This window comes from Mya arenaria, chromosome 3, assembly GCF_026914265.1.
Source record: "Mya arenaria isolate MELC-2E11 chromosome 3, ASM2691426v1".
NCBI classification, from domain to species: Eukaryota; Metazoa; Mollusca; class Bivalvia; order Myida; family Myidae; genus Mya; species Mya arenaria.
Genome location: NC_069124.1, coordinates 29,775,679 through 29,799,732, shown reverse-complemented (window position 1 = coordinate 29,799,732; position 24,054 = coordinate 29,775,679). Strand labels below are relative to the sequence as shown.

General features: G+C 34.3%; 1 protein-coding gene across 8 annotated transcripts in view; it reads right to left on the bottom strand.

The window, feature by feature from the left end:
* LOC128227273 (protocadherin Fat 1-like) overlaps positions 1–18,553 on the bottom strand; it is a 104,644-nt gene extending 86,091 nt beyond the window's left edge. For 3 of the 8 annotated variants that reach the window (XM_052937648.1, XM_052937646.1, XM_052937649.1), the window contains exons 1-3: positions 18,192–18,315; positions 11,365–14,696; positions 1,906–2,217 (exon numbers count right to left, since the gene is read on the bottom strand). In XM_052937648.1, the coding sequence (XP_052793608.1) occupies positions 1,906–2,217; positions 11,365–14,686 (3,634 nt within the window). In that variant the 5' untranslated portion in view covers positions 14,687–14,696; positions 18,192–18,315. Of the gene's footprint in view, positions 1–1,905; positions 2,218–11,364; positions 14,697–18,191; positions 18,430–18,479 lie in introns of those variants that run through there. The other 5 variants (XM_052937643.1, XM_052937647.1, XM_052937644.1 and 2 more) reach the window with 4 other exon arrangements.
* Between the last annotated feature and the right edge of the window lie 5,501 nt (positions 18,554–24,054).

Genomic DNA, 24,054 nt, shown 5'->3' with positions numbered 1-24,054 from the left:
TCAGCCTCCCTGTTTGTACATGCATGTATTATCTCTGGCAACATGTTAACCAAGTCTCATTTGAATATCTTAAACTGTTTTTAAAAATTATCTCTATGGTTATAGTTTTTGCATGCTGGCAATGCCACCAATGACTGTTCCAAGTAATTGTCTGACTGTTCCAAGAATGGATGACCTGTTCCAAGTCAGTAAATGCCCTGTTCCAAAAATAAATGACCTGTTCCACGAATATATGACCTGTTCCAAGAATGCGTGACCTGTTCCAAGTATTTCTGACCTGTTCGAATAATATATGACCTGTTCCAAAAATATATGACCTTGAAATTTCTGACCTGTTCCATGAATATATGACTTTTCCTAGAATAAATGACCTGTTCCAAGAATATGCAAAGCCATGGTTTGCTCTATGAGTCGACTATGTACAAGGAAATAAGGAAGTGCTATATATTTCGTAAGTTAGCAGAGGTCAAGACATAGGGTATAAAGTGCTCAAGTTATAATACAATTAGTAACTCTCAATCGGAGCATGGCAGACAGTTATGATACCCACAGTTTACTTAATCATTTGCAAGTTTTGGCACTTGAACCATCTGACAACAAAATAAATCCCTGCAAACTGATACAGGGTCCAGAGATCTGTACAATAAAGTCCTTTTTAACAGTTTTAATTGTAGGGATAAATCCCTACCCTACTGCTACAAGGTCGGAAGACTTAACAAATCACGATAGCCTGCATGGTGAGGGAAAAATGTCCGTAAATATACCCTACTGTGTGGCAGGCAATAACATCGCTCCATCTTCTATGGGTATCATAAAAACCACTGATAAGGTACTTATAATGTTTTACTTTCATTGAAATTAACCAATACGTTTGTTTTTTCCTTTTTTGTCACATAAAACCGCCAAGGTTTGAGTCATGGCTGCACCTACACTTCACAGAAAACAGATCATTTACATGCCGATATTAGATTACTTTAAACCATATTAAAAGCATGACATGTCCGTCAGACTGGCTTACCACAAACATGTATACATACACTGTGACAAGTGAGTCAAAATAAACAACAAAATTTTATATATGTGGACATCTACTCTTGTCATAAAAGGGGCTGTAATTGAAATACAAACACTATCTATGTTCAAACCATAGTCTAGTAATTCTCCCAATAAAGCTAGGTTTTCTTAGAGCACAGCATGGCTTCAGTTAATGAGTTGCCACGGAAAGGATACAAATCTCCTGCCTTTCTGCCCTGACTTGGTCCCTATGGAGCAGTTACGGCCAGCAAAATGACCATTCCACAACATCTCCATCTCATATCAGACCCCTCACCAATCAATGGTTCAGAAATGACCAGCCACAGGTCATCAGAGCAACTAGTGCAACACCATGGCTTTTTGAAAACATTTCATGACAATTTCTAATACCACTCTTTCGATTCTCAGTAATTTAAAGGAGACTCAGAACAAAACTGATCAATTTGGTGGACTAATGGTTCCCCAGTGTCCAATCAGTGTACTGAGGAAGAGCTGGACGGCCACTAAAAGAGTGCTAGCTATCTTGATATACACATCATCTTTATAGCAGGGATACAGAAGCTCTCAGCCATACACCTGACAACATTGCTCTGTCCCTCTCCACCAGACATAAATCCACATTACAGGACAAGCCCCTCCTAAAAATGTATGTCTCATGCAACTCTCCAGGGACAACATAACTTTCATCAGAAATGCAGGCCATTATTGTTATATGTATATGTTACTAGAAATTGTCAACTTCTTCATGATACTTCAAATCATGGGTCAATGCTTAAGGCACAAGTGACATTCAATATAATAATAATGTGGTACCTCTCTTAATAAAGCATTATAAACCCGCGTCAGTACGTGAGCTGCATAAACGCTTACCAGTTTTAGGATCGATCTGGAAGAAATGTAGAGGGTCGTAACGAGTGATTTCGTAGTGTAGACTCTGGTTGAGGTTGCGATCAAGGTCAAACGCCTGAACCTGGGTCACAAACCCGTTGTTGTCGTTCTCCCTGACGCTGCCGTAGTAGACTGGTTGGTATGGTAGAGGAATGTGGTCATTCACGTCACGGACCTCAATGTACACCTCGAGCCGCGTGTGCAGGGGAACCAAGCCATGATCCTGGGCATAAACCGTCAGCCAGTAATGGGTGGCCGTCTCACGGTCCAGTACCTGGCTGGTCATGATAGTACCTGCAATGATAAAGATAAACAATGTGTGGATATTTTGATTATTTTGTTTCTTGACAAATAGGCATATTTGTGACGTCCTTATATAGTATTAAAGCGTGGAGTGGAGATTTGGTTCAGAATAGCCAAGCCGTTTGTTAAAAAAAGCACCTTTCTTAAAGAAATGGTTACCAGTTACTAAGTACAAATGTTTTTAATTTAGGACAGTACAACCAAAATTTATTGAGAATCTTGTAACTGTTGACTTTTTTCATACTATGTTCATTAATTTTTCTTTAAGTATAGGCAATGAATTATTTATACTGTGTCAGTTTCCCTTTTCTACAGTCATTTCTAAAGACATCCCCCCCCCACCACCACCAATTAATACTAAAAATTCTGAACTCTTTTCCTATTTCTGATGACTTTTCATGAATGTTTACTTCTCAACTGGAAGTATTGACCACATAATATAGCAATTGTTCGTTAAACTCTGCGGTTCCAATACTCAGTTGAATTTGCACCACCTAGGAAGAAAACAATAGCGAAATTGGAGAACACATTACACAAAATGATACGTCGGCAAATTGCTATGAAATTGCTACGATGACTTTAACAATGCTGAAACGTGAGACCCGCAAAATTACAGGGTAGACTTAATGTACTTTATTCCATTGAACACAGCTACCACTGTGAGCGGTTGAAAAAAATAATGTTATGGCGAAAACATATTGTTGTAAAATGAGCTATTCATACAAAGTTCCGATTTGAAATTTTATTAAGTTCAACTGAATGCATCATGACGAATACCAAAGCGTTAGCAAGATTTACGATACGAGTAAAAACGCAATAAGACTATTATCAAGGCTATTCATATCGGCTAATTAATTATGTTCGAGGTCTCAAAATTTATCATTCTGATTTATATCTTCAATGCAAGATGAAGTCCCGATGATTTATGATGGCTGACGTAACTTATATGATGAATGAATGTTATAAGAACAAAGGATACCCCCTTCATGTCTGTCAGTCATTATAACCATCTATGTACTGCAGACTACCAAATATAGACCCAATGTCTGTTTTTTTAGAACTTTTTCTTGGTGTAAGGAGTTCAAAACTGGAGACAACGAGGCTAGCCCATTAATATGTATAAGATGACCTTTGGTTCCAATAAATTGGCAAGCCTGTGGGATCGAGCAATTTAATAAAGGATTTATGTTGTAACTAGAATAGTCTTAAATCTGTATGAATGTCACAAATGGCAATTAACACACTGATTTTTTTTTATTCCTCAACTTTGTGTTTATCTTTAATACTGGCTTAAAGCTGCACTCTCACAGATATACCATTTTTACAACGTTTTTAATCTTTGTCTTAGAAAGAGCAAATTTTTGCGAAAATATCTGAAAACCAAAAATAAAAGATTGCTGACAAAAGATCAGATCACAGATTTCCATATTTCAAACCATATTTCTCGATATATATCGGAAATGAATGTTTTATGGATTAAACCGTTACTAACAGTTAAAGAAAAATGCATAAAACATCAATTTTTTAACATAAATATAAAAAATTCTGATCTAATTTTTTGTTAGCAATCTTATATAACTGGTGTCCATGGATTTTTGCAAAAGTTGTCACGTTCCAAGGCAAAAAATAAAAAAGGTGTCAAAAACGTTCAATCTGTGAGAGTGCAGCTTTGTTAAATTCACACACATTACAATGTAGCAAAATAAGGAATCTATGACGCTAAAATCATCTCAATCTACGAATAAAATCTTTATTGACACGGCCATGCACCTGATTCAACCTTCAAAAATTTCAAAATAAAATCATCATTTTAAGATTATTTTTTATTAACATTGACAACTTTAAAATGCAGATGTACAAAGCTAGCAATTACACCTACGCCATACACACAATATAAGTATTATATAAAAACCAAAAATAATGTTATTCAAAAATACTGAAAATATATTTACTTAAAAAACAGCTGGGGTTCGGGAATAGGCCTGGCTGTGTTATAATTAAATATTTGTGTTTATTTTGCATTGCAATAAAATATTGTGCACATTCACATCAAAGTCAATTAAAAATAATGTCTTTCTACAACAAATACTTTTTCAATTTGAAAATAAAATTCTTTATAATCCAAGTGTCAAATCTAAGATGAAACTGCAAAACTTAACGTTCAATTAAAAACTAAATTTGTTTGCAAAGCTTAAATATTTGGCAAGCGGCACCTGCAATTTGTATAGCGGTCTCTCAATGAAAGTAACATTCGCAATTTAAAAATACATATTCAATTTCAGTCAACCGACTTTCATATAATGACTCATATTGAGCCGGAAGATTTTTAATTCATAAAATCTTGGCTGCGTATTAGCCACACTTGTCCTGCAATCTGCATTAGCTTAGCCGCTGATAACAAAAGTAAATAGTGAAAATAAAATTTAGGACTGCAAAAACACAAAAACATCAGCTGATAATATTTGGGATTGTCGAGCAATAAGAGTGATGAGTGTACTGCAATAGCGGAAAAAATCCCCTCAATACAATAGCTAGGTTTTGTGTGATTTAGGGCAGTTTAAACTCAGGCTTACAGACAAGGACTATTTATAAGCTTCTGTAGTCTGTACAAAGAGAACCATTAACGTCTTTTGACATTAGAGGGGGCCTGACTTGGGGGTGCAACAATTTGACATGCAACTCTCCTCGAAACTGAAAAAATAATGCGTAAATGTGGTATAGCGGGTTTGGGGTATAAATTGACTGCCCCCAAATTGTTGACATGTATTATAGTCTGAAATGGTGCATTCCGGTATGACATCAATGCATATTTTTCGTACCTACTTAAATAAAAAAAAAATTAAACCCCCCTCGATATATCTTTGCAAAAGGTCACGAACATTGATTACTAAATAAATGTACGTTATTAAGAATGAACATGGCTGTGGCCCCAATAAACACTGCATTGTCACACATTCCTTAAGATTGTTAATGAACAATTAACAAAAGTTGACACATAAAAGAAGATTTGGAGCAAATTTAAGGTCGATGAAAAAGAAATTTGTACATTAATTCAGCTTTCATTTTCACAGTAAAAATATATACATGTACAATTAACTGACCTACTGTTTAGTGCATTTTCCACTTAAGTAATTTCTTCTTGTGAATGAATTTATTTCAATATTTGCCAACAGTTGTTCAAATTTGATTATTTGATTTAACTTTCAGGCTTTCAAAGCATTATGTACACACCCTAAAACAAAATTATATAACAGGCAATAGTGCAAATAGGAAAACTTTGACAAACTCGAACTTCATTAAATCTTCTTAAGTCAATAGGATTTTAGTGTATGTTTATAATCCAATACAAGAGGTCTGAAAAATTATACTCATGCACGTACCAAGAGGCATTACGATACAAGTGTTTTAATATTTATCAAATTAGTCAGGTGATAGAGTAAATGGTTTAAATATTATGACATGATATAACATCAGTTTATATAATTGTGAAAAAAGTTATTATAACATTTTTTCTTCGAGGCCTGCACAAAGGACCGCGTTTATTTGCCCAGTAATACATTAAAACATTACCTAAATCAATTTCGTCGCCACAATGTTTAACTAGAGAATGTGGTTTAAAAACGTGTTGTGGGGGAAACAGACTACCTGGAGGAAGCCCACATGTCCGGTTTGGTGACCACAATCCAAACTCACTTTCACATACATATATATTATGTTTATATTGGTCTGCTTAAGAGTAATGGAAGGGTGCTGCATCCTGTCCTGTTATGATAGCACCTTTCTGTCCTCATGTGAAGTGAATGAACACCTCAAGCAGTTTCCAAAACATACACTCAAATTTTTGTTAAGCTTTTGCATGTTTACAACAGGGATGACGCCAAGTACAGCATGTTATTTTTTGTCGCAATAGAGGAGAGGCCGGCAAGTGCAAACAGGCTGATATCTAGCAAGTAAAATGTGATACATATAACAATGTTAATGTTCAAGTTTCTTCATGGCTTGATATGGTTAAATTTCGCTTAAAAAGTGTTATAATTATTGAAGTAAAATACCAACATATGGCATGATACTATTTTGTTATTTCCAATTATGTCAGGCCAACATGTCCAGTTTTGTTTGATACATAACAAGTAAAGAAAACAAATATATATTGTGCCCAGATTTAACAACAAAAATATTTATTCTAAACTTCAAAGTCCACTGACGCCATTCAAGGTCAATGGTCAATGTTCGCAAAAGGCCACTTAGTTAGGACAAATCTAATGTTGAATAATGATATCTGATTTAGATTGTCGACTGCCACAAGTTGTCATAAGTTTTCAACACTCTTTAGCAATGTGCACCAAACCTTGCATTGTTGGGAAAGATTACCTGCTCCAAAGTCAATGATTTCTATTATTCATTATCTAAGTCAATTCCCACCCAACATAACATACTGTAACAAACCTTTACCAGTTTGTGACATAATGTTACATGGGCACATTGTAATAGCTGTCAATAGTTGGTCTAATGTTTATTTTATCCATCACTAGCCGGTGGTCAGTGCTAATGACCATCTTGTCAATTTCCTTTTATGATCATTACACATAGTGATCACCTAATGATTATCAAAGCATAGGATTCTAAAATAACATATTCCTACCTGACATGTTGCTTTTTTCAGATATTTTCAGCTTATAATTATCATTAGTGTTCGGGCTTATGTCCCTGCCAATGGTATCACTGGACAAATTCACATTTAATCATTGGGAGAGCTCTGACAACCAAAATCCATTAAGGATATCACTGAAAACCCACCAAATTTCCATTTAGTAACAAAAACAACAAGCAAATTTCCATTTTGTCATTATCTGGTTTTATAACTGGTGAGTTATTTAGAAGTGAATGCATGGGGCTTTTCCACTGAACACTCGAAAGTTAGCATTTAATTTTGATCTTTTAAACGAAATAAGTGGGTGCTGACTTATGTCTGCCCTGCCCTTCGAATAAATCTATTAGATTAAGACCAAAAAAAAATAATACAATGAAAACTACACGAAAAGCCAAGTAGTCGAAAATTCAAAATAGCCAACATATTGGACAAACGTCACCTGTTGCATTAGTATAAATACCTGTGTGGAAAACTCTCAGATAATTAGCCACAAAAAGGTTATAATATACTATATTAAGCTATGACTCAAATTATGAGAACATATTATTCGTATAAATTGTGGGAAAAATTAGCACAATCATTTTCATATTCTATGGAATACTGCATCATAATATGTTGTGTGGCTTTATTGCATATTTATTGTGCATCTGGGCACAAAACACAGGAACAATCATACTTCCCCGATCATTTCCCTATGCCATCAAGTTTAATGTTTCAATCAGAAATAATTGCATTACAATGTGCATCCATACACTCATCCTGACAAACTGTTTCTGTCAAAATGTAATACCAAATACTGGGCAAGTGCTTATTTCCAAACATTATTTTTGGAATCACTGCTATGCGGATCTTATTGTTTATAAATTTGTTAAGCAAACAAAATTAAACCAAACTTAAGCAATGCAACATGGGTTATTTTAACGCAAAAGTGGCAAGCCTAAATAATTGGGAAGGTTTGAAGGAGTGATTTTTTCCCTAATGGAATGTTCCGAACACCACCCATACCACACAGAGTAGTTAGGCGCAAACCCTGTTTTATATTAAAATGGAGCCCAGGAAGTTAGTCACTAAAAATTCCCCATTTGACTTCTACATTCTCCGTAAACTGCACGGGGGATTACTTCAAGCCATAATGCAGACAATAGGTGCTGGCAAACCTTAAAAATTCTTAACAATCTTATTGGCGTAAATATGATCAAGTGCAAATATTAATTGTCATTATGATACAAGGCTACAGTTTCAAATGATGTATGCTTCCCAGACAGAACAAAAAAGGGTAAACTATAATATAGCTCCCTTCCACGAGTATAAAATATAGGGACCAATCTGATGAAAACTACCGGGGCTACATAGATTTTTGGAACTCTATGGTCAGTAACAGACTTAATTTCTTTTATGACAATTTTGGACTTTAAAAGTGGAGATAAATGCACCACATCTATCAAATGCTTGGGTTTGTATAATTTTGTGGAGATTGACATCATTCAGAACAGACACAGATACAGATTCAGTGAATCACAATTTGAAGAATTTTGTGCTGAACATACAAAATTACAGATTTTGGAAATAAAACATTCCATTAAGTACTTATCAAGTTTACCAAATATAATTATATTTTGTGTTTGAACATTTTTTCTACCACTTTCATTCACCTGAGTAGAATGTTGAAAGTTATCAAGTGATGTGATCAAAAATAAGGATAAAAGCAAAGATAAAGATAAATTTCAGCTATGTTCTTGAGTTAAGTTGAGCAAGTTTGTTTGCTTTAACATGGACAGGTTCGCCCACTTGAGCCCAGATGTTCCAGGAGAATTGGAAAACCCTTCTCATGCCCTTGGAAACGCCCAATTATTGCCCACGATGAAACACTAGTGTAAAGCATTTTATTATTCTGTCATTAAAGGGTCATAAAACATTCATTTTTCTCCAGCAATCAATAGACATATCACAAAAAACGTCCATCAGTCACAGAACATGCGAGGTTGGGTTTGGCAGACCCTTCATTTTTACCACTGCCATACATAAACATGGCTAACAGAGAGGCTTTTGTTTGGCAAAGATTTTGTCTTGATATATTTGCTAATAGTGGACCAATACTTAAAATATTCAGAAGCATTCTCCAATGAAAATGTTTAGCTAGATCACAATATTGAATACTTTTCTTTTACAAAGACTTATTGTCAGAGCTTACAATGGTACATTTAGCATTTTATTTCATAATAGCTTTTCTAAAGTATATTTTTCAATATCAAATTCATAGTCAGAGCTGCTGAGTAAGAGTGAAGTTTTCCACTTAATTTTAAAGTGTATTCATACAACACCTTAATGCAATTTTCTGAAGTGTTTCCTTCACTTTGGCATCACCCGTACTTGCTATTATATAAAAGAACACCACTATATATTTAGAGGTGATAGAAACATTCAGAGGTGTACCTCTATTTTGCACTTTAAACGCCCGCTGTAGGCAATGCTTGACCCGAATGGTAAATCATATTTATATATATACATACAATATTTCTGGGAAAGATGGATCTATTTTCATTACTCATGACCAACACTTCAAAATTAATTACCTATTTGGATAATATTAAATATAATCAATAATATTGCGCTTCAATTATCACCTGCAACCCTAAAATGACACAATTCAAGGGCCAAGTATTTGTTTTATAACTTTACTGTCAATGACTTTCAAATCAACTGTAAATATAAACAATGATTTATAACATTTTCAAAATGACGACATAAAGATAGCAAATTTGGCTTTTCAAAGTGCCCGAGGCATTATTTCTGTCAGTGTCAACTTCGTACTTAGCCGATTATTATCAATAACTTCAACATATGATTAAGCAGTATTTGTGCAACATTTTATTTTTTCTTTATTATAAGATGAAGTTAATAATGGGTTATATCAAAAGAGCAATTGTTTCCACTAGCCCGACCTTACTTATTTTTCCTCCCAACCCAACAATTTGTTGCTGTAACGGTGATTTTTTTCCGCATTTGCTTATAGAAATGTGCATTTTCGGAGTGAACATGTTTAAATTTGACCATTTATATATATATATACATGTATCTTAAATAGCGATAAATCATGTTTTTACTAACCCATGCAATTTTTTTTTAATCATACTATTAACCAATACTCGATGCAATTTTTCCTCTTTCAAACTGTTTAAAAACTGCATTTTACAATTTCTTCAGAGCAGGTGCTATTTAACCAGGGTCATTAGAATAGCATGTCTGGTTTCAAAACATGTCAGATTTTCGTGATTTATGTCGCAAGAGGACCTCTATTCAGAAAACCTAAACCAGATCCTATCATTTGCGTTCTATTGATACATATAACAACCCATATTCACGGTCAAAACCTCAATTTTCAAGGATCACAACTTTTGTTAACAGTGACATGCACTTTATTTATTATTTTTAACACTTTAACATTGCCCGATAGAAATTGCAAAGCACTTATTGCAATTTATACAAAAAACGCCTTGAGTGATGGTTTTTCATTTACATGTTGGAATTAACAGATAATGTTTAAACCGTAAATCGTCTATTGCAGGTAAATTAAAACCCATATATAGCCTTGTAAACAACATGAAAAAATATTGGTGAATCACAGCCAAGCTTTTGTGAATGAGTGATGATTGCCGAGATAGCGGCCAGCCATACAGAGTATGTCACATTTCAACACAAATCTTTACCCCACACAGCCTTTTAGCTTTAAGCCCCAAGATTCCAGCCCTGATAAGCCAAGGACTTTAAACAAAAACAACAGCTCTTTTCTATTCTTAACTTAATCTTAATCTAATCCAAAGAATTTATGACATCTTTGTTTACAAAATAAAGAAATAATCGCATTTTCAATCGGACAATCCAAAGAGTTGACAATAGTTTTCTTTCCTAATTGCATCAATAATTTTATTTTATTTTTAAGACGATTATGCTATTACATTTAACAACAATAAGCGCCTAATATACACTAAATTTTGTTAAAACTTTAAACTTTCATCACATTGAATTGTTGTATAACACCTAAACTAAAGGACCACTTGAAAGTTTAAGTATAGCCAACATGGAACCATGGTCAACATGTTTTAATCACTTTTTCAACTTTAACAATATAATACTCATGATTGTTTTAAATTCAAAATTGAATATCGGTATAAAAGTTGAACGAATTTTTTTTTTAAATGTCCCAAACCAGAGTTTGTCAAAAGAAAACATGAATCCACATCTAGTTTATCATTAAAAATACATGTATATATTATGTTTTTTATCTCCTGAATGCAAGACTGTTACAGATTATTTGTTGAAATCTGTTTGGTCTTACAAAAAGGCAGAGCTGTCTCCAGTTACACCAAATGTCTGAAAACTTACAATAAAATGGGAATGCGTGTGAAACTAACATTTCACTGATAAGAACTAAAAAAAAAGTTTATTTACTGTTGTTGTTCTCTCTCTCTAAATATTTGTAGACATACCATTTGAATCAATGTTGAACCTTCCAAGACCGGAACCATCACGTATGGAGTAGGTAACTCCGTCTCCATCAGGGTCATAAGCCTTGACAAACATCACCGTCGTTCCCACTGGTTCATTCTCGCTAATATATCCATATGTATAGAAATTCTCAAACACTGGAGCAAGCAGATTTTCGTTTACATCCACAACTTCGATATTAATGAAGCACACAGAAATAAGGGGTGGGATACCCCCATCCTGAGCGCGCACACTGATGTTATGCACTTGCTGGACTTCATAATCAAGGCTTTTAATGATTCTAATAACACCGGTTTCCGAATCGATTTCAAAGAAATCCTCCCCATACACGAGCTGGTATGAAACTTCTCCGTGTTTGCCCTCGTCAGTGTCAGAAGCAGTAACAACCGTGACCACAGAACCAAGGGGCAGATCTTCCCGAATTCTGACGCTGTAAAGGTTCGGGGTAAATTCCGGCACCACGTCATTAACATCTGTCAACTCTACCAGTACTGTAGCTGTTGAACTTAGGCTCACCAGTTTTTCACCCTTGTCTGAGGCTCGAACCAGGACTGTGTAAACAGGGTACTTTTCTCGATCAAGAGGCTTATGAACCCTGATAATTCCATTGTTGGGATCAATTGAAAATAGATCTGAGCTTGACACGATGGCATATTGAATAAAAGCATTTTTACCAGTGTCTTTGTCTGTTGCTGAAACTTGTGTAACAGTTGCATTGACGTTAATATTTTCAGATATTGTTGCTTTGTATACATTTTGTTCAAACACTGGAGGGTTATCATTTTCATCAATGATTTTGATTGATACAGAGACATTGGCAGACAGAGCAGGAGATCCGAGGTCAGAGACAACTATTACCAGCTGGTATTCATCGCGTAATTCCCGATCCAAGTGAGACATGATCATGAGCCCTCCAGTGAACATGTCCACCTTGAAGAAACCATCGATGTCACCAGAGTGAATAACGTAAACCAACTCTCCGTTATAGCCCGAGTCAGTGTCTACTGCTTCCAGTCTAGCAATAACGGAGCCAACAGCAAGTCCTTCAGAGATCTCTAGACTTGTTGGAACACTGTCATTGAATTCAGGAGCGGTGTTCACAACAACTGCTTGTGGTTTCTTAGATATACCAAAGTCTGTCGGTTCGTTGTTTTTGTGAGATAAAGTGACAAGACTCTGCAACCTTTGATAAATGTCTGTAGTTTTACAATTGATGTTGACATAACCATCCGGAAGATGAGGAGTGTTTTGTTCATCAATGAGCTCAATATCTATACTAATAGGATCTGAATTATGGATTCCATCTCTCGCTAAAACCTGGATATAAAGCCGGTTTTCTGGAAGATTGGCCAGTGAACAATTCAAAGATATTCTGGCAGATTCACCATTAATGGAAAAACAACCATTTTCGTTGCTTGATATGATACTGTACTGGATGATGTCATTTATATCAAAATCTATGGCGGGAACAATATGAATTTCAGTTCCTACTGGTGCATGCCTGGATACAAATCCAGAACATTCCCCCATTTCAAAGTGTGGTTCATTATCATTTGAGTCCTGAAGATTGATAGTAAATAGCATCTCGTTTTCTTGCAAGAATGGCGTACCCCAGTCTGCCACCCGAATATTAAGCTTATAAGAATGTCGCATTGTTTCATAGTCAAGCACAGCTTTGGTTTTTAACACCCCAGAAAAAGGTTCAATATCAAATGGAACAAACAGCTCATTTACAATCGAAAAACTCAGTCTCCCATTTTCGTTTTTATCGTTATCTATGGCACCTATTGTGAAAATGCTTGTACCAACAGGAAGGTTTTCTTGGATGTAGATTTCAGACACATTGTCAGTGATATGGAATTCTGGGGTATTGTCATTGTGATCGGTAATTGTGATGTTAACGATACAAGAATCACTGTTTCTATGGTGTTTGCGAACAGCGTCATACACAACAACTTTCAGCTGCACATTGCTAACTTTCTCAGCATCAAGTAAAGCGGAAGTGGTAATAAGGCCAGAAATATGATTGATTTTGAATAAGTTTTTGGTGTTGCCAGCCACTATTTCATAGCGTACATCAAAATGACTCAAACTCTTTACAGTTGTCACAAAAGTCACTGGTGTATTCACAGGAGCAATTTCCATTATCTGAACATGGAACTCTGTATTTGAGAACTTTGGTATAGTTTTGGCATCATACACGCTTATATAAAAAGTTTCATTGCGCTGTAGAGGAGGATCACCTTGGTCAGTGGCCTGTACAGTCACACTAAATCCAGGCATTGGAATGGACTGTTGGGTGGAAGGCTTCATTAGCACCCTGTATTCTGTATCCTGTTCCCCCTTCTCGAGGGAAATAAGTCCATCCAAACTTCCCTCAAATATACTCACTGACTGGATCAGTCCGTTCGTCCCAATGTCTCTGTCCTGAACATTAACAATGGCAAGAACCACCTTATTATCACCAGGTATCATCACATTAGGAATTTTCTTAACAGAAATATCAGGAGGGAAAAAATTCACTTGTTTAACATGCAGCGTCAAAGATGCTGGCCGTTTACGCATATTTTGTTGGTTGTCCGGCCCTCTGTCTGATGCTAGGATTTTCAATTGATATTCTTTCTGCAGAAAATAGTTGAGAGGTCTAGTTAATGTTATAACACCACTTGTTGGATGAATAGCAAAAACATTTGTCTTGTCTGCGAAACTGTAATATATTTGTGCATTGATTCCATCGTCCCCATCATACGCAGATACTTTCATAATACTTTCATGCAGCTGCATGTTTTCTGCGATGGTCACCTCATAACTGTTGCTATCAAACAACGGTTGCAGATCATTAACATCTGATACAAAAACATTTACATCCGTACTAGTTTCAAATGTCATTCCATTACTTTCGGCTAATGCTTTAACTTTCAATCGATATTCAGACCTAAACTCCCGATTTAATCGTCCATAACTCCCGGAATGTGTTCTTATGAGGAGGAAAGAAAAGTCACCCACTTGATGGTCTTCAACTTTAAAGAGATCATCCTCAGAATCCACCAAGTGGTATGTTATTTTAACATTCTTGTTTTCGGGAAGGTAAATCCCCATTTTTGACAATGGGGTGACAAAAGTCTTCCCCAGGGAGTTCTCTGGCACAGACACATTGTAGATGTCCTTTGTGAAATGCAGGTCTGTGAGATGGAACTCTCCCGCTGCCATGGCAACTGTTGCTAAGCAGAATGTGGTGACCCAAATAAGCCACTTGATCAAGGTTGCCCCTGACAACAAAGCCATCTTGTCTCCTTTCAGCATAGCTCATCTCCTGAAATTGAAATATAAAAAAATTGTCAATACACCCATGTACATGTTCTTCTACCACTACTGGTACACAAACTAAACATGTACAAGTGATCCTCATCTAGATATTTGTTACAGCAAGTCTGTTGGCCCTCATCGTCGGCAACATCGGTACAATTTCTGTACACTTCATAATGGTGCACATATGTAGTAGTGTATCGAAGGCATCCGATGATTGTTCGTCCTAAATGCACTTATTTCTTCTACCAAAATCTGTCTTTTTTTCTTTTTTTTTTAATTTGGCTATGTGAATCCATAGATGGCATTATCAGTAAGTTTTAAATATATAAATTAGGTTTTACATGTAATTATTATTTAAAAACAATCAGCATTGTTGGCAGATACTCCAACCTAATCAATTATCCCCTTATAGCTTATATATGTCTAATTTTATTTCTGATAAAAAGTAGCTAAGGTTACTTTTTTAAACTTAAAAGTGCAACACTATAGTTGAAGATAAACCTTAAGTAGGCAAATGACATGGTAGAATATTTGGACCAGATTACCAGTTAAAATGACATGTCAACAAATAATAAGACCATTTTGACTTCGAATCAACAAATAACACATACATTTGTATACAAAATAGTTAAGCTCTTAATCTGCCAATAACAATTTGCTTCATTTGATATACATGTAACTTAGAAAAACAATTAAAGAAATTAAAAAACAATTGCATCATAAATCTGAACACTAGGAAGTGTTTGTAGAAAGTGTTATAAAAGAGATAATCATTATGAATAACCAGTATTTATATGAATGTGCAAGGTAAAATGGTCAGGTTATATATCCATGGTCTAGTGGTTTAATAGACACTTGACAGTCAATCCAGGGGTAGCTGGTTCGATCCATGTATAAGCACTAACAAAAGTAACCTTCTTCGGCGAGGGACGTTCAACTGGGTTCCAGTGTGAGTGCTATTCACTGGTTCACATTAAGAGAACCAGGCCCCAATTTCACCTAAAAGCTTCAACCCCTCACTATAATTGTTTTGCTATAATTTGCGCAATATTTATATTCTTAACAGGTCCTTGGACTTAAGAAGAAAGTTGTTTTTAAGTTAATCACGATAAACTATTTTCATTTAGTAAAAGCAAGATTATGAAAGAAATATTAAATAAGAAATTTTGCTCAATGAAATAAGCTACAAAAGCTTGTTGCACCTTAGAATTTTCGAGAAATTGGGGCCAGACTCCCCTTACCAGAGTTACTTTCTGATTATTCACTATTTCCCACATCCAACAGATGAATTTACCAGTGGCCCATGGTAAAAGTAAAATAACCAAACACTCAATCAAAATGGTTAGGTTTTGTATTAAGATAACCAGACAATATCTATCATGTTAAAAGTGTATTTGATAGTCAACTTATTCACTTCTTTGGCACAAAGGTGGAGACTAGGATGTAGTTTATAACAACACACACACAATCTTCAAATTTATCAGAAAATGCACAAAACATTCCCCACTATCAGGATTGTAATACAATTCTTCTCTGGAGAGCTATGGATTTGGTGATTAAAATTTTCTGCCTTTTCTTGCAAGAACATCGCATACAAAACCTCTATCTTTCCTATCAAGCAATAAAATAATATTGCAGAATAGCAATTTAGGAGCAAACAAAATTTCAATATAAAACAGAGTTTAATACTTATGTGGTTTTGAAAGGCAAAGACTTGCTTGCTCCGAGATCATTATTTATTTTCATTGTTTCCTGACAATAAATTGAAAAGTAAATTGACATCTAGTTGTTAAAATGTTTAACAACTTTTATATAAACCAAACATGAATACCAGACAGTTAACTATCAGGTTATTACTTACTTTAATACAGAATGATAAAATACTGTCCCAGTTATCAACTAGGACTTATCAACTACATATAGTTTATACTCTGGTCATGAAACAAATCCATCACAGGTGATTAGTGACAGGAAGTCAATTGTGAAAGATAGACAGACAAGAATGACAACTCAAAATTTGTTCAAGTAATTTAGACAAACTTTGGCAAAAAAAATTAAATAGATAGTTACTTGTTTACCAGTTTTTTAATAATAATACAATGCAATGCTAAACCTTTGAAAACTGAGCTAGTTTAACCTGAACTAAAATAGCCAATAATGGTTAAGGTTTTTAAAGATATCAGATCAGATAACCGAAAAACATACATTAAGCCTGATGTATTACTTATTAACACTCATAATAAAAACTTAATATTAGAAACCCAATATTATATTAAACATTTTAAAGATGGTTAGTTTTTTTTTATTTTGCATTCCGAAAGATTAGTTACCCAAAGATTTTCGATTATGGTACTTTCTTGTTATATTAATTTAGTGGGAGAAAATGTTTGGCTCAGTTCTCGTAATATAATATACTTTTGTGATGGAGATATGTGACAATTTCCGCCATTGAGGACCTTGAAACCTGGGGTCATGAATATGAACAGTCTCAAGTCTGAGTTCAGACTCAAGACTCAAATTTGCAAATCTTAATTTCATTGCATCTTCCCTTTTGCAGAGCACTGATGATGAACACCGCTGAATAATTTTACATTTTGAATATTTTACTTTAATGATCATATATAAAATTGTAAAAGAAATGGAATAAAGCTGATTTCTTGTTCCATCATAAAAATACAGTTCAGAGTCTAGACTGTTCATAATCATGGCCCTTGGTCAACAAAATGCATCTTACTTCTTTGAGCATGTTTCAAAAGATTAACTAACAAGATATTGATTGAAAGACATAAATTACAGTTTGCATTGGCATTTAATCAAAGTCTGCTTTCAACAAACAGACACTGTTTACATAAGATGTATGGCATAACACAGTAACATGACACACTGACTAGGAGTCTCTTTATTTTACCAGACTGTTAAAAACTTTTCCTTACAAACTTACTGCTCCACACTGAGTCCAAGACGCCATTAGGAGACACACTGCCAACTTTTACAAACAAATCTTAACCCTTTCAATTAATGGCATTCAGACTTATTTCTTATCTCTTAAAACCCTATATACTGGATTTATCTACCTCCGGTAAATCTCAAGATTTTATTCCTTTCAAGGGAGTTGCATGTTTAACAATATCATAATACTTTGTACTCTTGATTTCGGTATCATACTGGGTTTTTTTTACATGTTTATTTAAAAATTATATTTGTTCAGTTGACAGTTGCTGAAATGCATTGGTTCTAGAAATGCAAAGCTAACAACTGTGTGTAAATTGTGATTTCCTTGTGGCTACATTTATTATTAATTTAGTCTAAGCTTTTTGTTACATCTGTCAAATCTTTGTCAATGATAATTTATAAATGATCCATTTACACTGACACACTTTCATAATACCCCCGTTTCAAGCGCCCAAGGGCTGTAATTGCAACCTTATTTTACCTACCTTAAATTAAAATACTGTTACTTAAGTGTTATTAATACATATTATTTTTAGTAAGTTTTCACCTGTTGACATTACCCATTTAATTTTACGCTGATAATCCATTCAATAAAACTAATGTGGACCATGTTATGCATATTTAAATTCCCGCAACATTTAAATCCACATTTGAACATTCAAAGAAGAAACACCTGTCTTGTGTACAATCCTCACAGGTAACTTTCCAAACTTCATTTCGTTAATTTATAAACACTTTTATCTCGACACGGATGACACAATTTGCTTGAACATAATAAGAAACGTGCACATAATATTGACATGCATGCATTAATAAATGACAAAGATTATTTTACATTAAATCCTCTTTCTGAATATCCTCCTCGACATGATTAAAGTTTCCCATCTTCACGATATGAATGAACTGTACATGTGCACTCAACTGTCAACACGACCGCATAACCATTACGATCGCGTTATGAAAAAGTAGTTCCTAATTCTGATCACACATACTTTCAAGAAAACGCAGTGTCATTAAAAAGAAATACTCGGAAATGTTTTAAAATATCTTGCTTTCGTGTAGCACAGTCTGGGTGAAGGAAATATTTTATTTTTCTAGGTTTAATTGATTGAAATAGTTTAGAGAGGCGGAGTGACACATTGTACAGGTAATTCAAGAACTGCAACTCTCTACAAAATCGGATGACATTTCGCCACGACCACTGCACAGTTGCTCCCCTTACACTAGTTCTAATAAATTCGCGTTTTTTTTTTTTTAAATACATCTTCTTGATTTGTTATCACGTTTATAATATTGGTTTAAGTGAACAAGTACTATGGTTTTTGTCGGTACTGGAGTTGAACAATTTCCTCGTGTTTTCCAAAGCATATTTTGAACATTATTCCAAATGCTTTAGTCAAAGTTTAGTATTTTATATTATTTCAGAATTTTCAATGTCTTCTCATTTAAATGCTTACACTTATTAAGCGTTGTCTATTTTTATGAATAGGTGAATAGGCTCGGTGCTGGGGTCTTTTATTTTGATGTCACGTATGCCCGTGAAGCAAACATATTATTTGTATATGCTTACATGTAATATAATATTATTCAAAATTAAATTAATTTTAGCTGTAAAAGCGTGAATACTTGTTAACCCTTTAGCGAGATAGACTGACATTTATTTCAGCTATATTATTATTAGTATAAATGAAACAGTTAGTAAGAAAAATAGTAGAAATAGAAAATGTATACAATAATGGAATTAATAAAGACATTAAAGCAAAAATAATTGTGTAAAACTTGATTAGACCAAAGATACAATTGATATGATAATTATTGAAACTTAAATATATGTTAATTAATTCAATTTTATTTTAGAAAGCAAATGAATCCCAAAACTTGAACCACTTGTTCACTAAACCATATTTTTCATAACAGATTATAGATTTTATTAGCAATAATATTGTTATAACAGCATCATAGCCATACAAGACTATGTACAATAGAATACAGTTGATTAAGTACACATATTTTTAGAAGGAAGAAAATGGAACATGGTCTGTTTATAGTTCTATTGCAAAATGAAGTGTAAACAGACTTTGATAAAGTGACAAGTACTTTAGGTGATTTTGTGATCTGTCATAAGATTTCATATTTTGTTAAAATTGGCCACCTACACAGTAATAGCTATTTATAAAAATAAATAAATATTGAAGCTCTCTGTGTTTAGGGCATACAAAGAGAAAGGGGTACTCATCTAAATTAATTTTCAATAATACAACTTAAGTATTTTTCTTTATCAAAATCGTGTTTAAAAAGTTAGTATGAACAAAGTTTGGTAACTAAATATTAAAGTGTGATAAATATGTAAGGGTAACGGTGAACCTATCCATCCTGAAAATTAGACCAATTACCCTCCAAAGTTCTCTGGGCAAATTGTTAACATGTATAATAAATAATTGTTAAGATAAATATGTCAAACCTAAAAATCATATTAATAATAATCAAGCAGCTTTAAGAAAAGGTCATTCAACTGCAGATAACATGATTATATTAAATTCCTTGATACAGTATTAGAAAAATGAAAGAAGAAACGATGTTGAAATTTCATGGATTTTAAGCAAGCATTTGACACAGTCTGGAGATCTGGCTCGTGGCAGTAAATTTTGAGTACATATACAAATAAAGAAAGTCTAAAACTTAAACAGAACATGTATAGCAATATCAAATCATGTGTTTCTAAGATTACAGAGTATTTTTAAAAAAAATATTCAATAAATATTGATGCCCCCCAAAGGGATATCTTTCCCCTCTGCTCTTCCTTCAAGTTGTTTTAAACGATTTACACTTATACTCAAAATATCATTAATAGCGATGTTGATATTCATGATCCAGCTCATACGGATATGCAATTTTTACTTAAATTGTTTATTTTGATTACAAAATGGCCTGGACACTTATTCAAGCTACTGTGATGTATGGAAAACACTACAAAATCAATTATTATTGTGTTTGGAAATAAAAGACTGAAACAAAAGTACAATTTTAATGTAGCCAATGACTATAAGTATCTCCAGATGTTTCTGCATAGAACAGGATCATTTGCTTGCTGCAAGATGCACAAAGTTTCACAGGCTACCCAAGCTATGCAAAGATTGAACTGAAGCTATTACCAATTGACCTATGGATAAAACTCTTTGATAAAACTACATGTATTTAACCTATTGTATTACATGGTGCGGAAATTTGGGGATAGGGAAATAATAAAGTTTTAGAAAGGTACAACATGAATAATTAAAATATGTTCTTAAATTCAAGCAGTCCATGCCAAACTACATGGTCTTCTTCTTCATTAATAAACAAGAAACGCCGCAATGCGACGAAACCAGGTTTTTAATGATCGACAGAAGAACTTCAGCCTGTGTCTGTTTTTCTATTTTTAGTAACAGTGACCTTGAACCTAGGGACCCCAAATGCAATCCATTGAAAGGTATCCATAAACTCTTCCTTTATACCAAGTTGTGTCAGAATATGTCAACCCTAACTTAAGTTATTCAGTTTCAACCATTTTTCTACTTAGCAACAGTGACCTTGACCTTGAATCTAGGGACCCCAAACGCAATCCAATGAAAGGTATCCATTAACTCTTACTTTATGCCTATTTGGTTAAGATCTGTAGACCCTGACTTAAATTATTCAGTTTCAACTGTTTTTCTATTTTTAGTAACAGTGACCTTGACCCTAGGGACCCCAAAACGCAATCCCATAAAAGTATCCATAAACTCTGCCAATAGACCAAGTTTGGTCAAGAAATGTCAACCCTATCTAAAGATAATCAGTTTGAACCATTTTTCTATTTTTAGTAACACAGACCTTGACCCTAGGTACCCCAAATGCAATCCCATGAAAGGTATCCATAAACTCTTCCTATAGACCAAGTTTGGTCAAGATATGTCAACCCTAACTAAAGTTATTCAGTTTCAACCGTTTTTCTATTATTAGTAACAGTGACCTTGACCTTGACCCTTGGGACCCCAAACGCAATCCCATGAAAGGTCTCCATAAACTATTCCTATAGACCAAGTTTAGTCAAGATATGTCATCCCGAAATAAAGTTATTTAGTTTCAACTGTTTTTCTATTTTAAGTAACAGTGACCTTGACCTTGACCCTTGGGACCCCAAACGCAATCCCATGAAAGGTATCTATAAACTCTTCCTGTACACCAAGTTTAGTCAAGATATGTCATCCCGAAATAAAGTTATTCAGTTTCAACTGTTTTTCTATTTTTAGTAACAGTGACTTTGACCTTGACCCTAGGGACCCCAAACGCAATCCCATGAAAGGTACCCATAAACTCTTCCTATTGACTAAGTTTTGTCAAGATGTCTTCCCTAACTTAAGTTATTTAGTTTCAACCGTATTTCTATTTTTAGTAACAGTGACCTTGACCCTAGGGACCCCAAACGCAATCCCATGAAAGGTCTCCATAAACTCTTCCTATAGACCAAGTTTAGTCAAGATATGGCATCTCTAACTAAAGTTATTCAGTTTGAACCGTTTTTCTATTTTTAGTAACTGTGGCCTTGACCGTGACCCTAGGTACCCCAAACGCAATCCCATGAAAGGTACCCATAAACTCTTTCTATAGACCAACTTTGGTCAAGATATGTTAACCCTTACTAAAGTTATTCAGTTTCATAGGTGAGTTTGACGCCGCCCGGCCTCCCGCCCGAACAATGACGTTCGCCATTCTAATAACCAGGCCCCAATTCCTCGAAACTTCTTAAGCTTAACAGGCTTAAGTCGCTTATTTCAATTAGCCAAAAAACATACTGAAAATGGATTTTGATAAATGAAACATAGTTTATTCTGTTAATCATACAGATTTTTCCTACATAATTTCTAAAAATTCTTGAAGTAAATATAACACATTTTATAGAACAACAAAAATAGTGAGATTAGCTTAATCCTGTTATAAGGGACTTAAGAAGTTTCGAGAAATTGGGACCAGGTTTCACTATGTGAAAACATGGTTAATAAAGACATATATAACTTGACATCATCATTAAATGATGAAAAAAAAATCCTTATACTTCATTGCTTGAATAATTTATAGCTGAATCAAGAAGTTATTAATGCAAAGTGTACAAAGTTAATACAAAAGCTAAATGATCTTTTTGACTTTTGGTGTTCATAAATATAGAAACTGCAAGCAACAGTATATTGGAAGGATTGGAAAAATTATCTGTCTTACATGCCAAGTAAATAGTTTTACTCATTTATAAAATTTAGAACAAGAGATCATATAATGACCAGTGAAACATGCAAATGGCATGGACAACCACTTTGTAAAATTTGTGGTGATGAATTTCATTATTTGTTCGACTGCTATTTTGACACAAAAAGCAACAAATAAAACCCTATTTCTTCAGACATCCTAATAAATCATTCCCGTACACCAGTTTAATTATGTTATGCGTACCACACTATGCGTTATATTTATCATTATCAAACCTCTGATGAATGAGAGTGTAGTACATATAAGCTAGAAAATTTGCTGAATTCATGCAATAATCTACAATCAATGTTGTACAACCTTGACACAATTATTCTTTCAGAAATAAGATATAGAGGATAATTGATTGCTCAGTTTAAGATGGCATGATTGCTCTTGATGACAGTGATGACCCTTGATTGATAAATTATTGATATTGATGACTGGATTATGATTGAATGAACATGGTTGATAAAATTTGTAAATGAGGAATAAATAAAGGATGTACTAGTTAAAGAACAGAATAATTGTTCAACAGTACAGAGAGACTAACAAATAGTACTGGGCTTGATTTTATTTGTAATCTATGTGCCATCCAGCTACCATCTTAGGACAACAGTACTGTGAACCATCATTAGAGGGTTACAAAGCACCCTCTATCTGGACTCCACGGACAGCACCACCGATCTTCACGCCAGATTGCAGCATTGATTTCGACTCCATCTCAATCTCGACTCCTCTGACAGCACCTGCCAGCACTTCAAATATCAATGTCGCCTACCTGTATACCGAGTGCAAATCCTAGTTAAACCGATAATAATACATATTATAATGATAATGGGGAAAAACCTTGCAGTTAATTCTCAGATTCGAGTTATCAACTGTATGAGAAGAACCTACTAGACATAACTCGTGTTTCTGATGCGATTTACCGAACAATAAAATTGAACTGTATAATATTGTATAACATTTATCTCAAAGTGTTACCTTGACCTTTGTGATAAGAGCACACATTTAGTCATTCAAATCTGACTGACCTTCTCATGGTAATCTTCAAATCTGTGAAGTCTCAAATTAAATCCCACCAATAACTAGATTGGTTTTTTGAAAAAGACCTGGTCTCCCCCATTGGTTGAGGTGAGAAATAAACAATG